The 21454-nt window shown below is 37.1% G+C and overlaps 1 protein-coding gene across 5 annotated transcripts in view; it reads left to right on the top strand.

Annotated features, from left to right (window-relative positions):
• The window catches only part of Tnpo1 (transportin 1), an 83566-nt gene that overhangs the window by 20178 nt on the left and 41934 nt on the right, over window positions 1–21454 (top strand). For 2 of the 5 annotated variants that reach the window (XM_074077316.1, XM_074077319.1), the window contains 5 exons: window positions 9175–9288; window positions 11731–11806; window positions 15403–15552; window positions 17092–17198; window positions 19695–19828. In XM_074077316.1, coding sequence (XP_073933417.1) covers window positions 9175–9288; window positions 11731–11806; window positions 15403–15552; window positions 17092–17198; window positions 19695–19828 — 581 coding nt within the window. Of the gene's footprint in view, window positions 1–8900; window positions 9055–9174; window positions 9289–11730; window positions 11807–15402; window positions 15553–17091; window positions 17199–19694; window positions 19829–21454 lie in introns of those variants that run through there. The other 3 variants (XM_074077317.1, XM_074077320.1, XM_074077318.1) reach the window with 3 other exon arrangements.

Raw genomic sequence — 21454 nt, 5'->3', positions numbered from 1 at the left:
ATTGAACTGTTTAAAGAAATAAGTCTCCAGTTGAATGCAGCCATGGCAGTTTCCTAGTAAAGCTCTTTGGTGAATATTACAATGCTAAGAGCAAGAACTAAGTTATTTATTTAGTGTATTTGAATTTTAATGTGTGGATTTACTGCTTTCAGCATTTTGAATGACTTAGTACTGCCATTTGAAGAAAGATGTGGTTATCATTCGCAGAATAAATTGATTTTGATAGAGAAATTTAAGTCCTATTTCACAATCAAGGGCTTATTTTACTAGTTGGTTTTACTTATAATTTATTGAAAGTAAACACTTAGCTTCCCCCAAATTCAATTTTCCCAAATTTCCTGTTCTGTCCAGAAACTTAAGTGCAACTCCTTACTCAGTCGCTGTTGCTGTTAAGTTACCAAGTAAGTGAACATTGTATTTACTAGCTTCTGCTATGCCCTTAGAAAGTAGTACCAATTATTAGCTTTAGGCAGTATGTTCTTAAGTTCTGATTTTCATAGAGACTTTAGTGATCAGTTATGTTTCCATGTTAACTTGTGCAGTCTTCATTCTGTTGCTTTCTAGTACAGCTAGAGCCCTGCTGTTCATTGGAGAAAGAAACAATGAAGATCTCCAGGAGCAGATACATTGAGTTAAGGTAGTGGTTCTCATCTGGTTGTAAATACCCAGTGATTATAATGTGCAGACAGGTTGAGAACCACTGACTTAATAAATTGCTTAAACATTCTTGGAGAGTGAGAGTTGGTGTTTTAGAATGGCAAAAGGGTCATCAGAAGTTAAATATGTAGGCTACTACCAGCCTTTTGTTTTGATTAAAAATGAAAAGCTTGAATTCTGAAAAACAAGGTGCAGATATCAAACTAAACCAGAAGTGATTGAACTGAAGAAACTGGAAAACCATCAAGAGAATTGCTGAATTCTTCGTGATGCATGGACTAGAGAGGGAAAAGAAGTGTACCCAAAAGCATTCATGCTTTACCCACCGCTAAGTTCTGTGAAGGGCTAGTCATGTGCATGGAGTTGGCAAAATGAGCAGAGTGGTTCAAGGCACTGGCTCTAAAATCTGATGCATCCGGGCTTGAATCCTAGTTTTGTTCGTTATTGTCTGTGTAACCTTGGGCACATTGCTTAAGTTCTCTTAAGTATGTTCCTCTTCTGGAGAACAGAGATAATAACGAGATCGTGCATTTGAAGAACTCTGAGTAATAACAGGCATATAAGAAGCACCTCACTAAATGATAGCAGGGTTGCTTTATTACTCCTTGGCACAGTCCATACTTTGGAATCGCACAGAGTTTATATTTCATGCCCTCTTTGCCACAGACAAGCTGGTAGACCACTTAACCTCTGTGAACCTCAGTTAATATAAAATGGAGTCTATATCTATCTCATAGTACTGTTGTGAATATTAAATGAGTTGAAATATAAGAAGTCTCTGGTTATAGATTGAATTTCAAAATTAAGCTTCACCTTATCACCCACTCATTTAGATACCAGACCTTTTTTTTTTAACTGTTTGTTTATAAATTTTAGCATTTGAGGCACATGTCCAGTAATCTTTAGAGGTCTCCCTGCACTCCTAAGAATTCATTATTTAAATTTTCCTTAGTACCTATTTCCTTAGTACCATTTTCCCTTTGTTTCGTTAATCTTCCAGCTCTTAGTTGGCAATAAGTTTGTAATGCCATAAAGTTAAAATTTTAATTTCTTAGCATAATTCTTGTGACTGGTGAATTAGAGATTAGAGCCTTTACCCTAATCAGTCAATCAATCAAGGGTGACTTACAACCTGTGTGTCTTAACACCATGTAACACATGTATCTTCCCTGCTCTTCTGATATAGTCGAGCTTATTTCCTCAGCTAGTTTGGTCTCAACCATTTATTTGGCTTTTCTTCTATAACTTCTTGATCAAAAACCTCTGGCCACCTTATAGAATCTCCTAGAGGACTTTCTAGTGCCACTGGTAAGAGTTTAATAAGCTTTTCCATATTTTGATTCTTTGACTTTTAAGAAATTGCATTTTTAAATGAAAATTTAAAATTTTAAATTTATATATAGATTTTTCCCTTCAGAGCTGAACTTTGGTTCATTTTCTCATGTAAGTTTTATTAAATAATTATTTTCTTTAGGTAGTATGCTGTTTAAACCATTGGATATTTCTCATTTTTTCTTCCTTATTGTAGCATCTTTTTGTAAAAAAAAAAAAATACATAAATAACACTGTGGGAGACATTTACTGTGAAAGTCTACATATCTGATTCACATTCAGCAAATGACTCAACAAAATTTTTAAGCTATGTTTTGATTTACCTGCTTATCAAATGAAAATAATACTGGATGCCTGCTTGCAACAAGGAATGTTGTGAAGATTGAACTTAGGATGCTTTTAACTTATTTACTCACTGCTACTAAAATACCTAATTTTTATATTTTCAGCCTACATCCATACTGATTCTTATATCTATTACAGTTTTTATAATAGTGAAGTATGATTTTCACTTTTCTCTTTTGCCACCCCACAACGATGTCAAATACATATTATTTCTTTAGTATCTTATTTTTTTTTTAACAATTATTAGTTTCCTAGTTTATGGAGATTGATAATATTTCTATTGGAGATGCATTGTTTCAGGGGCCTACAGAGTGAACTCTGGTTTCTTTTTTGTTGTTATTTTGGGTTTTTGAGATAGAATCTTGATATGTGGCCCAGGCTTCCATTAGACTCAAGATCCTTCTGCTTTACCTCCTGAGTGCTGGGATTACAGGCGTGCACCACCACACCCACTGGAGTGGACTCTGGAGCCAGATTAGTTGAGTTTGAATCATGGCCTTGTCATCTCCTATCTGAGTAATCGTAAGCAAGTAACTTAATTTCTCTGTGCCTTAATTTACTTATTCATAATGTGGTTAATATTAAAATGTCATAGAGTCATGAGATTAAATTAGTTAACCTATAAATGCATAGAACACTGCCTGGTACTCAAAAAATATTAGCTGCCTATGTTATTGACAAAATAGTAGAATGTTTAAGTCTGAAGTACATATGGACCAGAATTTTTGGCAGTATCTTTGCTTTCCATGAATCATGTCCAAACAAACTGAACCCCATTTTAGGTGTGGGTTGGACAGTTAGGTTTTCCTAAGCTTCCTCTAGTCCTCATTGTAACCTGATGGGTTTTCAAAATCATTTTTGTTATAAAAATAGACATGTAATATAAAAATTAACATAATTTTAAAATTAGCAAAAGATAGGAACCTGTCCTTCCCCATTTCTCCTTCCTGGGAGGATTAATCCCATTCCAGGTTTTTATTTGATCGTGTCTTTTGTCAGTTTAAAACCGCTTTCCCAAGCTTTCCATTAGCCACAGGGTCTTTAGAATTCAAGCTATGAAGTCCTTCTTGCCTCTGTCTTCCTCTAATACTTGCTTTTGCTGTTCAGTAGTTGCTATTAGGTCTGTTGAAAAGTAACTTCCTCAAGGAAGTCCATAACTGACCTCCTGACAGGGCTAGTGTAATGCCCTCCTCCCCCTCATACGTTCCCTGCCATAGCCATTCTCCACTGAGGCAATGCTGTTCTCTGGGAGTGCCATTATGACTGAGAGGGGCTCTTTTTATTTATAAGATGACATTGAGGGATATTAGATGTTCACCATGAACAATCGACCTAGGCCCTGTATGACTTGTGAATGTTCTACTAGGATAGTTACCTAGGTGGAAAAAAAATGTGTTTATAGTTTTGAGAGTCAAGATCCTAACTCAGTATATATATCTGTCTCTCTATCTGTCAATCTAAATACATCTGTATACCTATACATGCATCTATATCTATCTGTAGATATCTATCTATATCTATAGATACAGATATTTACACATAAATTTGTATACACACATGGAACTTTTGGCAAGGTTATAATATATGTGGAATTTTCTAGCAATAAAAACTACTGTGTTAAAGAATGACTATAACTTGTTTTGTTTGGAACTCTTAACCATTTGGGAAAATCATGTCACTGATGCCAGCATTTATCACATAGTAAGTCAACATAGGTGAAAACATTGACTGCTTGACAAATACTTGCTTGTATTTAATTGAAATTAGGAGGAGGGGGAACCCCACTTCTCCCTTTCCTAGCAGAATATATTTGCTTTTCTCTCTTCTTATACTTTACTGTATGTGTCTGTCTCTCTCACTAGATGAGAGCTTAGTCAGGACAAGAACTGTATTTCACTTACCTTTGGATCTCCAGTGCTCACCAAGAGTAGGATAATTGCTAACTTAATATTTATTCAGTTGAATTAATAGCAAGACAATAGTACTTATCCAGGAAATATTTATTGAATAAGACTCTTCTAAGCAAAGAGGACAAAAAGACTGTCCCTGCTGTCAAGGAACACATGATCTATTATAATACAATATGACAGTTTCTAGAATGGAAGTAGCTATAAACTGTAGATCTGTAATGGAAAACACTGAAGTCTTGTGGGGAGATCCCTGGGGTCGGGGGTAGAAATCTCAGAAGAGAAAGAGTATCCATTATCAATCATAGTGCTGATGCAGATTCTCAATGAATAGTTGTGCATGCCTGTAATATCAACTACTTGGGAGATACAATTTGGAGAACTGCAGTTTGAGGCCAGCTGGGACAAAAATAGCAAGACCCTGTCTCAAAAACAAGCCCTGCATGGTATTTCACATCTGTAATCCCAGTTGCTCGGGAGGCAGAGGTAGGAGGATCAAGGTCTGAGGCTGGCCTGGGCAAAAGCTCCAAACCCTATCTCAAAAACAAACCAAAAGCAGAAAGACTGGTGGGTGTGGCTTAAGTGGTATAGCACTTGTTTGCAAGTGTGAGGTGCTGATTTCAGTCTTCCCGGCAATAAGTAGATAGATAACCATTTGGAAATGCAATGAATGAGTATAGCTCCAAAGACCTTATAAAGGAGTTTTAAAAGAGGATTCCAGACAGGAAATCCCTATCCAGAGGTTTAGAGGTGTGAGAAGTGTAGAACTATTGGAGAATACAGTCCGAGAAGATGAAGCTGCCCCTGAAGGTAATGACCATTTCATGAAGAGCATTTTTATCTTGCAGGAGTAGAGACTATTGGTTGATCTATTATGACTACCACTTTTGAAATCATCCTCTGTGCCATATACCTATAATCCTAACACAGAGTTATTACAATCCCATTTTATAGTGGGGAAACTGAGGCTTAGAGGGATTTAGTCAACTCGTCCAGGTTTTCAGAGCTACTGAGTATTTTATAGCCTCTCCAGTAGAGAGGTTAGTTTTACTGTTTTCATCTAGTCTGGCTTTCTTTGCTGCACATCATTCTCAAAACTGGAGCAAAAAAAATTTGTCAATTTAATTTAGCAGTTTGGGACCTAGTATGGTTTGGTCTTACAGGCTGCTTTTTATTTTGGTTCTATCTTCTGTTCTAGTTACTTTTTAAAGAACCGTCTTTTGACTTAATAAAATGTCTTTTCTTAGGAAAAGGGGACCAGGAACTACAGAAAAGGTTAGATTAAAAAGAATTAACCTAGAAGGTAACACCCACGCACAGAAAATCAATGTGAGTCAATGCCCTGTATAGCTATCCTTATCTCAACCAGCAAAACCCCTTGTTCCTTCCTATTATTGCTTATACTCTCTCTAAAACAAAATTAGAGATAAGGGCAAAATAGTTTCTGCTGGGTATTGGGGGGGGGAGCGGGAGGGAGTGGAGTGGGTGGTAAGGGAGGGGGTGGGGGCAGGGGGGAGAAATAAACCAAGCCTTGTATGCACATATGAATAATAAAAGAAAAATGAAAAAAAAAAAAGTCTTTTCTGATCACATTTGAATGTCATGCACCAGTAAGCATGATTTGTGTGTTCTAAAGAAGAAGAATTTGAAGTACTTCTTTTTTTGAGACATTTAGGTTTGAGTCTTCAACATGCAAAAAGAACACCCCAAGTAGTAATTATTTAAATTTGATAAGAAAACCAGTATTAATCTTGATATCCTATTTAATTAACATAGTATTTTTTAAATAAATGACTCTACCTCATATAATAATGCTGTGTGCTTGGTTAGCTTGAAGTACTTCAGAGATTATCTAATTAACCCTGCAGTAGTTCTGGGTGCTCTAGGATAAAGATTCTTCCTAATTTTAATGGTTATTAAGATGTGGTAAGTTCTGGAGGTAGATAGTGATAATGGTTCACAATAATGAGAATAAACTTAATGCCACTGAACTGTACACTAAAAGTGGTTAAAACAGTAAACCTTTATATTTTGCCTTCCTTTTTTTTTTTTAAAAAAAGATGTGCTTCAGAACTTCAAAGTGGCCGGAGGTCTCTTCCCAAGCTATTATCAGTCAGTTACTTTTAAGAGCCTTTGTTGCCGATAACTTGAGTAAGGTGTTGGGGAACACCTGTTTTATCAACACAGACTGATCAAATTAGATATTGTGAATACTAACACGTTTATTTGCATGCAGAGCTAAAGCAGTAAGTATGGTAATAACCTGATACTATGGTGCAGTGTCCTTAGGATGGATGTGATGATAAAGGTGCTTTTCAGATTCGGCCCTATTTACTGAAAAGGGCAGCTGAGGGGTTATCTGAGCTATGGAATGTCACCTCAGCAGATGTGCATTGTGGCAGGTCAACTCAGAACTAGAGCTCAGACTCAAGTTCCCCACCCCCATTAGTAGCTTCACAGCAATTAAAAAGAATATGCTGGTGGTGATTCAAGAAGCATTTATATTGTTGGTGAATTGCATAACATTTTGGAAAATAATGTAATAACTGTTAGGTTGGCCTAATAATCCCACTGGCATGCACTAGTGTGTAGGGGACATACAAGTTTTTTGCTCTGTTATTCATAGTGGCAAAAAAAAAAAAAATAGAGGCAGTATGGAAGCCAAATAGAAAGTAGTTGACAATTTGCATTATCCATTCTAAAGACCAATATGTATTTATTAAAAGATAAATTAAGTCTGTATGTATTGTCCTGGAATGGTGGTCATGCTGTATTTTGTGTAAAAAAGTTGACTGGACATGGTGTCACAGGTCTGTAACCCCAGCTACAGGTGAGGTGGAGACGAGAAAGATCGCAGTGGAAGGCCAGCCGCCCAAGCCAAAAGTTAGGGAGACCTATCGCAAAATACAAGCTGGGTGTGGTGGTACACATCTGTAATCCCAGATAAAGATAAAAGGATCACAGGCATGCCAAGGCTGATCCTGGGCAAAAGCTCAAGACCCTGTCTGAAAAATGAACTAAAGCAAAAAGAACTAGAGGTATACATAGCTCAAGTGGTAGAGTGCTTACCTAGCAAGCACACAGCCCTGAGTTCAAACCCCTCTACCAAAAAACCAAAAAGTTGTAGAGTTAATACAGTACAGTACGGAGTATGATCTAAAAAGAGAAAAAAACATACACTGAATATATATGTGTATACTGTCTATGAAAACAGAGAAAGGTGTAGAAAGATTCATGTCAAACTGTTAAAACTGATTCAGAGAGAGCGCCTTGGTGAAGGATTGAGTTAACTTTCCTTATACTGTGTTTTATTTATTAAAAAAATTGAATTTAAAAGAAGGAAGGGGAGTAATATTAGAAATTTGACTGGAGTTTCTTGGAGCTCATGACCAGGAGTGGTCAGCGATCTTGGCACTGGTTAGGTTTGATCTCCAACTTGAGCTGGTATTGGTCACACAGATGTGTTCACTTTGTAAAAATTCATCTAGTTATATGCTTATGATTTGTATAATTTTGTGTCTGTCAGTTAAAAAGTATAAAAATTACGGCACAGCCATACAATGGAACATTTTTCAAAATTAATTATGTAAACATAGGCAATAAGTGACAACCCCATTATTATAAAATATAATGTACATAAAAACGCAGAATGAACGTTGGCATGAAAATACTACAGTATCAATAGATACATCCAGCTAAAACTTTTGGGTTTTTAATTTGTTTTTGTTTAAGAACAGTTTACTGGGTTGAGTTGTTTTGAAAGTCAGTAGAAAGTGGTGAGCAAAGATTGCAGGACATTAAGCAGAAAATAAAGGTGAAGAAGATAACAGGAAAAAAAGAAAGAAAAACAAGGCTAGCTAGAGAAGTGTAGTAAAGTCAGGAAAAAGTTGAACTCTTCAGCTGTCAGCATCATGTAATAGTTATTAAAAATCCTCTATCAATCCTCTCCTTTATATGTTTGAGTTTTTAAATAATTCGTGCTTGATACTTGTCTTTTTGTTTTTGTTCAAGAATTGGGTTTTAATGAAACTGTCATTGATAAAATAGTTTAGTTGGCCATAGGAGATACAACTCTTTATTAAGATAGCTTACGAAAGCTAGCTTCTCCCAGCCTTCACTGATTAATTGAACTAGTTCGCTGTTTTTTTCCACCTTAGTTGTAACCTGGGAGCAAATATAGCCTCGCTAGATTTCCGAAAGAATCGAATGCAAGAAATGTATGTGAAAGTAGTAGAATTAAACACTAGCCAATTATAAAATTACATTATTTTTCTTGCTTTTCCTGCGGTCCAAAGCCCATAGTTGTAGAATGCAATTATTTCATGATAGTTTATTTAACTTACTGAAAAGCTGAAGTTTTTGAAAGAATGCAATTTTTCATCCAAGTTCTGGAGAGGTTATGTTTAAGGTCTTTCGAGGTGTGGATTGTGATTGCAATGCGTCATTAAAATTTTCGCTTAAACATTTTTGTGGGCTGTCGGATTCCCACCGTTCGTCGTTATGTTATCCCACCATGCTTCCTTAAAGCAGTAAGGGATCCCGATTTGCCGAGGTGTGCGGGAGGGTTTGCTTCTCTGTGGGCAGCAGCGGTCATCCGCACGAGCGGGCCGGGCCGCTGGAGGAAGCTCGGCGGCACTAGGACCCAGGGGGCTCCCGTGAGCGGATCTTGAGGCCAGATTGCAAATTCGCGGTGACTCAGTCTGGTCGGCTCCTTGCGCTCGGCGGCCGCGGCGGCAGAGCAGACGTTGGCGGCCGAGTGCGAGCGGTCCCGCTGGTTTCACTGACCCAGGTTTTCTGCGGACACCCCAGGCAGGTGGGAGCGGCGGGGCGCCGGGGCTGCGGCGGGCGGGGCTCCCGGCGCGGGGAGCCGCCGCGGGCCTGTGCACCCGAGTAACATTGGTTTGTCTCTTCCTGTGTCTGGCTTTATTTGCAGCAAACCAAGATGGAGTATGAGTGGAAACCCGACGAGCAGGGGCTTCAGCAAATCTTGCAGCTGCTCAAGGAGTCCCAGTCCCCGGACACCACCATCCAGCGGACCGTGCAACAAGTATCCTTTCCGAGGCCCGGCCGCCGCCCGCTCCCCCTCCCCCCGACCCCGGCGGCCGCCCCTCCCCCCGGCCTCCAGCCCGCCCGCCGCCGCGGCCCTGCCTTGCGCACGCGGCCCTCCGCCAGGCCCGCTCGCCGCCGCCGCCGCCGCGTGGGGCTCGCTGCCCGGGCGCCCGGCTTCCGGGCCGCCGCCCGGGATCGCGACATGTGCGCGGCGCGGCGGGAGCGGCCGCCACGTCCCCGCCCGCGGCCGACCTGCCGAGGGGTGGGGAGCGCGGGGCGGCGGGGCCCACACAATGCGTCCTGCGGGGCGGGGTCGGGGGCGGGCTGGATGGCGGAGGTGGCGCGGGTCTGGGCTGCCTGCCGCGAGCTCGGGTCGGGGTTCTCTCCCGGCGCGCGCTCGCCCGCCCCTCGGTGGGGCAAAGGGCCCCGCCGGGGTAGCCCGTGGTCACACCTGTTGCAAGCCTCCCGCTCGCAAGCGAGGTTTTCTCAGGCTGCCCGAGGCCGAGGAAGCCCCGAGGGGGTCCCGCGAGCGCGTGTGCAGCGGGCCTCTGCTCCAGCCGCTGAGGACGGCATGGGAGCCGGCGGCGCGCGCTGCACATGGACGATGGGGCGGGGGCAGCCGGTTCAAAACGAAACGCGGCGGCTTTGCGGAAAACGCTCGCGTTTGTCAGTAAAGAGCAAAATTACTTAGTGTGGAATTTGGTAAGTCAGCTCTTTTTAGCGTGTATTTGAACTTAACTTTAGAACACTGCAGAGGTGAAGTTATTTACCAGAGGGTTTGGAAGAAGTTCGGCACTGCTGTAACCTAAGCCCTTCAGTAGGTGACCAAGTCCTCAGATTCTCGGTTAATAGAACACTGCCCGTTTAAAAACGGACGGGATAATGCTTCAGATCTGCCTGGACTTTTTTAAAAGCCATTTGTTTGAATACTGCTGGTGCTGAGGAGAGGACAGTAGTTGAGTTGTATTGAAGCTTTTATCTGAAACTGCGTGGTTCGGTTATTCTTGTCATAGCTCTACAAATGGTAGAGGTTGACAATTAACTGCAGGTATTACATGATACAACTACTTGTCTCTTAAATTGGCCAAGTCCACAATTGCATTTTAATTTCCTCTGTAGCACTGTATATCCATCCTAATTTCTTGTTTTTACCATCTACTTAAGTGCCTTTTATATGCTCGGTGCTATGCTTGAGCTAGTCCAGTAGTTTACAGTTCAGTTTACCTAGGCTTAGTATGTCCTGAGTAAGAGCAAATGAAATTGTTAATACTGCTTCCGATAGAGGAATACAGTATTTTAACTAAAAATAGGCACTGCTTTATATTTTTAGAGTGCTAATGGTGGCCTTGTTCTTTTGAGTCTCCTTAAAATAGAATGTATTTAATTTTTGTTTTGTATAGGCTTGAGCACTTTTTGAAAGACTATTGTAAATAGTACAGGTATATCAGCTGAAGTTGTGGGAAGGTAAGCCTTATCAAGAAACGTAAGAAAATTTGTTAGTATATCACCACACTGTTACTCTTGACCATTTACCAAAGCAAGTAATCTTTGTGTAGGTTTTTCTTGGTTGGAGAAAGAAAGTAATTACTCTTTGGAATTTCATATTCTGACCCTAAACTTTTTTTTTGAATGGCACTGGGGTTTGAACTCAGGGCCTTACACTTGCAAGGCAGGACATTCTTACCACTTGAGCCACTCCATCAATCCTTACCTTAAACATTTTGAGAGTATTTTTCAAGTGTGTCATGAATAGCTTATATAGTGTATCTAGAATTTGTATCTTGTATTTAATCAGAAGTTGAGGTCTGTAATCCTTTGTGTAGTAAAATACAGTTGGCAAGATTATTGATAGTCAAGGCTTGAGGAAAGATTTAGAACATATGTCACTGCCTGCCAGCCATGACGAAATAACCTGCAAATGGGTGTCACTGGAAATGTTAGATATTGGGTGGAGGGGGATTGTAGAATTATTGTAGTGTTACATGATTTATATATAATAGGGATTTGAGGTATAAGTAGCATTTTATCTTAATTTTTTTGAGTTCAAAAAAGAAATGAGAACCTGTTTATGTTAAAAAGCCATTAAGTTGATTCTCCTAAAATGCTCTTCAACTCTGAAAGACTTGTTTTCATTTCTTTAGGATGTTTGTAATTTTTCTTACTGTATACTTTAAAATATTTTACTGGTTAGGATGTTTTAAGATGGTCAATTTTAATTGTTGTTGAGCACGCTAAAGCCTTCAAGTTGTATAGTTAATATATCTCGCTCATAAAACATCAAATAGATTTAACAAACACTAGTATGTTTTTAAATAACATGTCAGTAATTAATAAGCCATCCTTATTCTTAGTAAAATATGGCAGAATTCTTATTAGATTTAAAATGCTTAATTTCTTCCTTAGATTACAGAGAAGTTTCCTTAACTACTGTTTGTTCTAGAAACTGGAACAACTCAATCAATATCCCGACTTTAACAACTACCTGATTTTTGTTCTTACAAAATTAAAATCTGAAGGTAAGTAGGGTTTGTGTTAATAACTAATTAAACTGTCTTGCAGACTATTACCATCCTGAGAATGACTCATTTCAAAAGATTCTATTTTGTAATAACCTCCTGCTTAATATCTATGGGGTGTGCAGTCTTGGGTTACTACCAATCTAAGCATGTAGATGCATAGTAAGCATTTGCTTGTTAATTGGGTTTCATCCAGTAAACTCTCTTATTCTTTGCAAGTGAAGATGTGTTAAAGTCTGCTGTGGTGTTTTGCTTCATTTCTTGTACATGGATATAATAAAGATTGATTTCTTTTAATATACAGATTGAATTCAGGGCTTAATTAACTGAATATATGTATGCTGAATAATTAACTGATGTATGAAAGAAAGGTTTTGTAGGAAAAATTAGTCATATAACCAAAATGAAAAATCACTTTGCAGAGATAATTACTATTAGTCTCATGAACTATATATTTCTACACTTCTATATAACTGTATATTGTTTTTAAATAACTTCACAAAAGGATTCTGTTCATAAATGAACTTTTGTAACTTAAAATTTTTTAACAGTATATGAGAAATTTTCTCATTAACTGTTAACAGTTTTAAATTTAAAAGTTAGTTCTGTGGCAATTTAATGCCTAACTAGTCTGATTCATAAATCATTTCATTGTTTCTAACACGTGCAGTGTGTCCTGGAGTTTCACTTCACAAATACTTATTGAGTACCACCTTTTTGTCAGGCAGTTTGCAGGCTCCTGGGAAATAAGTCTGAATGAAACAAAGATCGCTGCCCTCAAGAAGCTTACATTGCTGTGAGAAGTATTCTTCATAGCATTATTTGAGTTATTGAATAGTCCCTTCCTAGAACATTGTCAGACACAAAGAAGATACTAATTGATGACTGGCTTCTAAATGAAAGTACTAGCCCCTATTCTGTGATTAGTGTTTTAAAAGCCATAGTAAAAATACTGCACTTGGAGTTGTAAACTAAGAAGTTTTATTTGGACTCTGACACTAAGTCATTTAACCTCTCTTGCTTCTTTCAGCTATAAAATGCCTGTGTTAGACAACCAGACCATCTGTAAGATTTCAGCTCCAACCTCTAGCAGGTTAATGGTAGTAAAGTCTTACAAATCTTGTATTTAGATTTTGATAATTCATACACATTATAGTGATTTCTTTTGAGTTGTTTTCTAATGATTTTCTAGTCAATTTTATGGGCTTTAATTTGTGATTGAGGTTTATGGTAGAAAATTTAAAAACTCAAAATCTAGGTCTTAAAAACTAGGAATTCTTTTAGCCTATCTTTAAAATCATCGGTATTCTAGTTTGGTAGACTATTTATGATACATTATTTCTTAATATAAACATTTTTCTTACACAGTAGTTTGTAATCAGTAATCCATCATTGGGGCCGCAAAACGACGACAAAAAGTCCACACTTTGTTTTTAAGGAACTAAAATATTTAGTAAATGAAATGTTCTAATCTGTAACTTTCACCTGAAATTTTTAATTATGTTTGCTAAAGCTGTCTATTCTCTATCATGTTCTTACCCTAAATAAAGGTGTTATAGTACTACATTCCTTACTCATTAAAGCTTTCTTGTTATGTACAGATATTCAAAAGTACTTTTTAGAAAAAGAAAGCATAATTCCATTAACAAAGTTTGGGAGCAAATGCTTCCACATGGACTATAAATAACAAAACCATAAAATATCATAAAGGAATTTATTCAGATTTTCTCTATCCTAAAATGTATTTCTTCTGTTGCTTAGGCACAATTCCTCAAAGGATGTAGCAGGAGTTTTATGTTCCTGTAACTCTTATTATTTCTTCTTGGGCTAGTCCCCACCCCTGCTCAAGATTAGACACATTTGCCATATCTAATTTTCCATTTAAAAAATGTTAGCATTACAGCCTTCCACATTAGAGAAAGAACATAAGTGAAAATGGTTATTTAGTAATCTTAGTGCCGAATCACCAAGTAAGACTTTAGATCTGAAAGACACCTCAGGAATGAGATGATTTAATTCCCTCATTTTGCACATTTGCAAATTGAGGCTCAGAAAAGTAAAATGTAAATTTAAAGGGGGAGGGGGCATGATGGTTAGTTGGTAGCTTTTTCAAATGGACTTTGGACAGAGGATATATATGGGAAGATACAGAAAATACTTTCAAATTGTTTTACCTTGTGTTATATATAGGTCATTAAAATTTGTTGTGAAAACAATGTGGTATATTTTCCTATAAACAAATACGCTTGCCATTTCAAATAATAACATGGCTACGTCATTCAGTGAATGTGATTACACACACTGACTTTTTGAGGAAGTTAATATCTGACTCTTCATTTATTTCATGGCAGTTAAACTTAGAATGTATAAGTGTGTTTCAAGTTGCTCATTGAAATGAGTTGTAATTGGAAATGAAAAGAGATTTTCAGATAATGACATAAGAGCTCTTAGATTATATTGCTGTGATGACCCAAATAGGGTTCATGTGCAGAGAAACTGTTCTTTTTGCCTCTACATGTGCTTTACCCTTGAAGATTTCAGTGCCAATCAGAATTTGGGAGCATAATACTAACTAGAACAAGCGCGAGGTACTTACTTTTTAATAAGGTGGGTAAAACAGTAATTACAATAGCATTTGAGCACATCACCTTTTATACTAGATCTTATAGCCCTTTCAGTGGAGGGTAATACAGTGCCATAGAATGATTCAAAGCGTGTGCTTTGGAGCCAGATTCCTGGGGTTGATAATTTGGCGTTCTCACTTAGTAACCTCTATGACTTTGGCATGGGCCCTAATTTCTTCACTTGTTGGGGTTAATGATACTGTCTTTCAGTATTGTAAGGATTAAATGCAGTACTACATGGAAAGCACTTAGCAGTGCTTAGTACATAATAAACATTTAGAAGATGTTAACTGTTGGTGGTGATGCCAATTTGTATTGTCAGTTGTATTTTACTAGTATTGCATTGCTTTTTAGAATTTATAAATGGATTAAACTTCTTTTAAAATATATTCTACTTATTAATGTTTTGGGAAATTTTTTGCTGTACTTTTTTTACAAAACTCACCAAGCAAGTGAAAAAATGTGATGTGAATTAATGGCAGTTACATTTGTTATGTGAAAGTGATCCCACTCAGTATTTTAGTGACTAATACATTATTGAGGTCTATTGACGTTTATATCAGGTAACAATATAGCTTTAGTTCAGTAGCCATATATAAACTAAATTAACTCTTAACTTGGTTCTCAACAAGAAACAGTTTTGTCCCCCAGGAGACAGCATTATCTGGAAATATTTCTGGTTATCTTGACTTGGGAGTCACGTCTTGACATCTAAGACCAGAGATGCTGCTAACCCTGTTAAAATGCACCATAAAGTGCCCTACAACAAAAACATTACCCTTAACATGGCAGTAGTGTCAGGACTGGGAAATCTTGACCTATCAATTACAGTGCTAATTTTTTGATAATCATTTATGATTTTTTTTTTACCAGTGATAGCAAAATAAACATGTTAAAATCAATCTTTCAATGTAAATATTTTTCAAGTTACTGTTGGCACATTTTGAAATGAAAACTGTTAATTTTTTACAGATGAACCCACAAGATCATTGAGTGGTCTTATCTTAAAGAATAATGTGAAAGCACATTTTCAGAACTTCCCAAATGGTGTTACAGACTTTATTAAAAGTGAATGTTTAAATAATATTGGTGACTCCTCTCCTCTGATCAGAGCAACTGTGGGTAAGTTATATTACCAAAATCTTGCTTACTGTGTTTATAACTGTATTGTTTTAACAAGTGACAAATTTCATAGGAATTTTTGTTATCATTTCATGTCATATAGTGATGGGGGGCATTAACATTTAAATGTTTTTGAGACAATGTTAACAATTAGGGCAAAAGCTGTCTTACCCAAGTGAGACCAAGGTGACTGGCATTTGGTCGAAGTTGGTTGAGTGGGGCATCCGGGACTGGTATCTGAGACTATGCCTTTTCTTTGCATATGCATGCCAGAGCTCCTGTTGTCTCTCTGCCTGTGTAATGGTTGGAGTGTAATTTCTAGTGTCACTTTCACATGTAAAGAAAAACTCGTGTCACAGAAACAATCCAAATGTAGGGTTCAAAAATACTAACATTTCTCATGTTTCTGATATTAGCCTTGTCTAAACCTAATTGAACAGCAGGTTTGTGTACTTTGTTCTTTAGATTTGAAAAGTACTATTCATCGCTTATAAAGAGACTTTGATTTCCTTTTTGTTGTTGTTGTTTTTTTTGCAGTACTGGGGTTTAAACTCATTGCCTACACCTTGAGCCAGTCTGTGGGTTTTTTTTTTTTTCAAAGATAGGGTCTTGAGAACTATTTGCCTGAGCTGGCTTCAAACCGTAATACTCTGATCTCTTCCTCCTGAGTAGCTAGAATTACAGGCGTGAGCCAACAGAGAGCCTGGCTGTGATTTCCTTCTTGAGTGTCATTATTAATACTTAATTCAGATTTAATGGGTAGAGGATATTTGGAGACAGAGAAAGAGATACTGAGATTGAGATTGTGTGGGAGCTGTATTTAGGACTTTTTTTCTCTTGTGGCATTAGAATCTAACCCATGCTTCATACTAAGCACACACACTGCCACTGAGCTGTATTGCCAGCCTGAACTTTCAGGTTTTTAAAATTATTTATTTATTTTGCAGTATTAGGGTTTGAGCTCAGGCTCTTGTGCTTGTTAGGTAAGCAGCCTACCACTTGAGCCACACCTCTGTTCTTAGCTTCTTGAGGTATCTTTTATTTGAACCTAACAGACTTACAAATTCACCAGCAAGTGATAAGAGCTACTAGCATTTTGGTACATTTTTTTTGTGCTCTTTTTTAGGTAATTTTTATATAATGTGAGTTAATTTTACTAAGCTATCCTTAGTATTGTTGGATACTTTTTCTTTTTTTTTGGTGGAACTGGGGATTGGACTCAGGGCCTCACACTTGTTAGGCAGGCACTCTACCTCTTGAGCCACTCCACCAGTTCCAAATTGTCATCTTTGTACAGATACTTAATAAATTAAAAAAAAAAACAGGTTGAGTTGTTGGGAACCAGAGCTAGAAATAGATGTGGTTTGTGCTGTGCTTTTTCCATAGATATGGTATGATAATACTGGGATTGATGAGTGCTATTATTTACATAGTTTGGAAAACTTAGGCTGATGTGGGACATTCTGAAGTGTGTTGCTCGCATGGCAGTACTTAACACAATGCAATCAGCTTTCCTAAAATTGTGTGTTGTCTTTCAAGGTATTTTGATTACAACCATAGCCTCCAAGGGAGAATTGCAGAATTGGCCTGACCTCTTACCAAAACTCTGTAGCCTGCTGGATTCTGAAGATTATAACACCTGTGAGGTAAGGCTATTTGCTTCTTTTTTTCTTTTTTTTTTTCCCCATTTTTCTTGTCATGCTGTGTATTTACAACTTTTGGAAAAACACTTGCTCTGACACAACTTCAAAATTTAGAAGCCAGGCTGATGGAGTGGCTCAAATTGTAGAATGCCAGCCTAGCAAGCTCAAGGCCCTGAGTTCAAACAGTACTGCCCAACAATCAATAAAAACAGAAGCCCAAAGTTACTCTTGTGTTTTATATTTGATCATTTTTCTTTACTATTTTCTATAAACAATATTACATTATAAAACTTCTTTACTGTTACTTCCTATAAGAAAATATCTTCTGTTTTTCTGTTCTAAAATTAGGGATGTTATATGTAGGTAATAAGCAGCTGTTTCCAAACTTAATCGGTTGATGTGATACATTTTAACAATAAACTGAAATTTATCAGATTCCCACACCATGAGTACTTTTAGCCTTAAACTGTCTTACCGTACAACATATCTAAGATTTGTTTATTAATTGTCAAGTATTAATCAAATGTTAACTCCCATCTCTTTTTTTTTTGCCACTAATCAAATCAATAGAAATTATTCTACTTGGGGAGGTGAAGAGGAAGTCTATAAGGATTTTTTTTCTCTTACAGTTTCTCACTGTTAATGATTTCTTTAACACGCTACAATCAGCTTTCCTAAAAATGTGTTTCATTAGCAGGCTTCCCATTTAGGCAGAAACCAGTTTAGGTGTTTTGTGTCCCTTAAGCTGTGACTTTCCTCCCTTTCAAAAAGTAGTGGGGCTTGGAGGCAGGACAAGGTACTAAAATAACATAACAAAGTGGAAGCAGGTGGTTTTATAACTTGCCTGACCTGTCTTAGGGAAGAGAAGGTAAGGAGAGGGAGACTTAACGATTGACTATTTAAAGTATCAATCTTCCCTCTCCTCCCCCGAAGAAAAGGAATTTTCATTCTCTCTCACGCAGTGATTCTCTTACTGTGCAAACATTGATAAAATCACAGAAAAATTAATAGCTCCATGTAACAGCTGCTCCATTTAAATAGTATTTTGGTATGAAGGCAAAGATAAAAGATGAAATTTTAAGCAGGCACTGTCCAGTAATAAATTGTAGAGCTGCTATACAAAAATTGTACTCTCTTTGGGAGGTTGTTTTCTTTTTTGTTTGTTTTTATTGTTCAGGCAGTACTTGAGTTTGAACTCAGGACCTCCTGCTTGCAAAACAGGTGCTTTCCCACTTTGAACCATGGTCCAGCCCCTAGAAACTGTACTTTAAATAAACAGTATTCTCATCTTCTAAACTAAAGATTGTAGGCTTTCTGGGTTTTAGCATGGGATAATTGCTAAACATTTGTTCTTAGTTGAAATTTTCAGGTTTTTTGTGGCCATACAGAAAACAAAGTTGACAATTTCACTTTAACATTGGTTTTTAGAACTTTTTTTTTCAGAACCCCTTAATCTAAATATAGTTATTTTAACATGACAATTAAAATCCTTAACAGTTAATGTATAAAATCAAACTAACATTTTATAGTTTTAATTAAATTCTAAACTAAAATTTAAAAATTTAATAATATTGAGGTATTACAAGCTCTAAAAGAATTACTAGGTAATGACCTGAAGGTATTGTACCTTGTGTTGGACACTTACGTTATTTTATACATTTATTTTGGCAATATTGGGGTTTGAATTCTAGCCCCTCACTCTTGCTAGTCAAGCATGGTACCACTTGAGCCTGGATACCTTTTAAATTAACTGAACGATGGAGAATAAGCACTATCTTGTTAGTGATCGAACTGTTAACAGTAAGCTAGGAAATAGAGTAGTAGTTTTTATATGGTGTGTGAGAGCTCTGCATTCATTATTCCCCTTGAGATAAAAGTGGTTGTATAGAAATAGTTGTCAATTTGAATTGTCTGTCCTTTTAATAAATTTTGTCACCAGTTACCCAATAAATGGTTTATATATAATTGATTTTAATGGAATTGATGACTTACATATTTCAAAAAGAGAAGTGTCACATGGTTAAATACGTTTTTGTGAAAATGTATTTTTATATTCAATTTAACATTTAATAAGAAAAATTAATGTTGGTTTAAAATTGCAAGACTATTACTGAAGTTAGGGTTTTGGATTTCTAAAATACCCTCTCCAGTTCTGAGTTACTTAATGCTAAAATTAAAGTGTACCAACTGAGATTTTAGATATTTAGTTGTATAATTTGTTTGTAAATTGAATGATTTAATTGATGGATTTTAGAGAGCAGCATTTTATGTGGGCTGAGAATAATAATGCACACAAATTAGTATTCCTTTGTTTTCATTTACCCTTGTTTTGTTTTCTTAGATGGGCTCTGGCGATGTACAACAGACTGGCCTCAAAAGTCTTGATTTTATTGCTTTAGCCTTCCCCTAATGCTGAGGTCACGGGCATGCTGCACCATGCCTTGTTATATGCCTTTGTTTTTAATGAACTCTAATAATATAAATCTGTGTCTTTTACAGGGAGCATTTGGTGCCCTTCAGAAGATATGTGAAGACTCTGCTGAGATTTTAGACAGTGATGTTTTAGATCGCCCTCTCAACATCATGATTCCTAAATTTTTACAGTTCTTCAAGCACAGTAGCCCTAAAATAAGGTATTTTTGTAGTAGATTCCATTATACACCTGACCACTGCAGGTTATATTTTGCTTTACCTAATACTCTTGTGATTGACAAAAGATACTGGATGTTCTACAAAGGTGAACTTACATAATTGAAATTTGTTCTTTAATAAGAAATCTTGTGAAATGTTCATCATCTTCCTGATGAAACTTGTATTAAATATGATATAGTTCTCTATCTTCTACATGGCTAATTACATTCAAAACAACTAATATTCATGCTTTATGAATTCTTTTGTGAGTTCTTTGAGTTTTTGTGGGGTTTTTTGTTTATTTTTGTTTTTTGCCGTAGTAGGGATTGAACTCCGTATCTATACCTTGAGACACCCCACCAGCCCTTTTTAATAATGGGTTTTTTTCGAGATAGGGTCCTGGGAACTATTTGCCAAAGACGGCTTTGAACTGTGATCCTCCGTATCTGTCTCTGCCTCCTGAGTAGTTAGGGTTATAGGCATGAGCCACTGGCGTGTCCAGCCAAGCTTTCTTTTCTAAACCCTTATTTTTAGGTCTAATGTTGGCCTGTTCTCTTTCTTCATCCTGTGATTAGGAAATTGGTTGAATTTTAATGATAATATGTTCTCATTAATTATTAACTACTTTCAGTTTAAGAGTGTTGCGTGTAATTATGGGGGGGGGGGGGCTTTTTAAGTACAAAACTAGCAGAACTTTTTGTATACCCTGAAATCACATGGTCGACTTAGTTGGCTAATCCTGAGGTTTAGCTGCTCTGCTTTCTTCATCTCCATATCTGTATCTCTCATTCCTAGAATAGTCCCTTAACATAGAGTTGTCAAAATATTATCCTTAGAATATTAAAGTAATCTTTGATTATTTGTCATCAGTTGTCCTCACAAGTTATAATAATGATGTCTTCATTTTAGTTGTTGAAATGTGTCAGTCTCTGTAACTACACTAAACTTTCTCTAGGCTGCTATACTTCTTTACTTTTTATTTTTGTGTGTGTCTCTTTTTGTTCTCGGTCCAGTTGTATAATTTTTTTCCTTCCTTGTTTTTATGGAAATCACTGCTGCTTCTGCTAATTGTCAGTTACTTCTTTTAACTTCCAGTTGTCAACGTTTCATGTTTTTATCAAACATATTAGTACATAGAAGAAATTATTATCTAGAAGGAGTTATAAGTGCATGAACTTTAATTTATAGACCAAAGATATTAGCTAGACTTAAATTCCATTCCAGTTCAGGCATAATGGCACACATCTGGAATCCCAGCTACCCAGGAGGCAGAAATATTTTGAGACCAGCCCAGGCAAAAAGCAAGACCCTATCTCAGACAAACAACTTGGGCATGGTATGCATGTCTGTAATCCCAGTACTTCAAAAAGTGTGAGACCCTATCTGGAAAAACAAATGACTGGGGGTCCCCTAGGTAGGCTCTGAATTCAATCCCTAGTATCAGCCCCCCAGAAAAAAATCCATTTCAAAGGGTTATAATTCAGCAGTGTGACCAGACGGTGATCATGAATCTATTTCTTGATTAAATTCTGTTTACTAATTGATTTCTACTTCATCTTAATTTTAATTGCTTTTCATCTTAAGATGTGCTAGTTTTTGTTGTGCTCTAAATGTAGTGGAAATTGTTG

Source organism: Castor canadensis, chromosome 6, assembly GCF_047511655.1.
Source record: "Castor canadensis chromosome 6, mCasCan1.hap1v2, whole genome shotgun sequence".
NCBI classification, from domain to species: Eukaryota; Metazoa; Chordata; class Mammalia; order Rodentia; family Castoridae; genus Castor; species Castor canadensis.
This window is presented reverse-complemented; position numbering and strand designations above follow the sequence as displayed.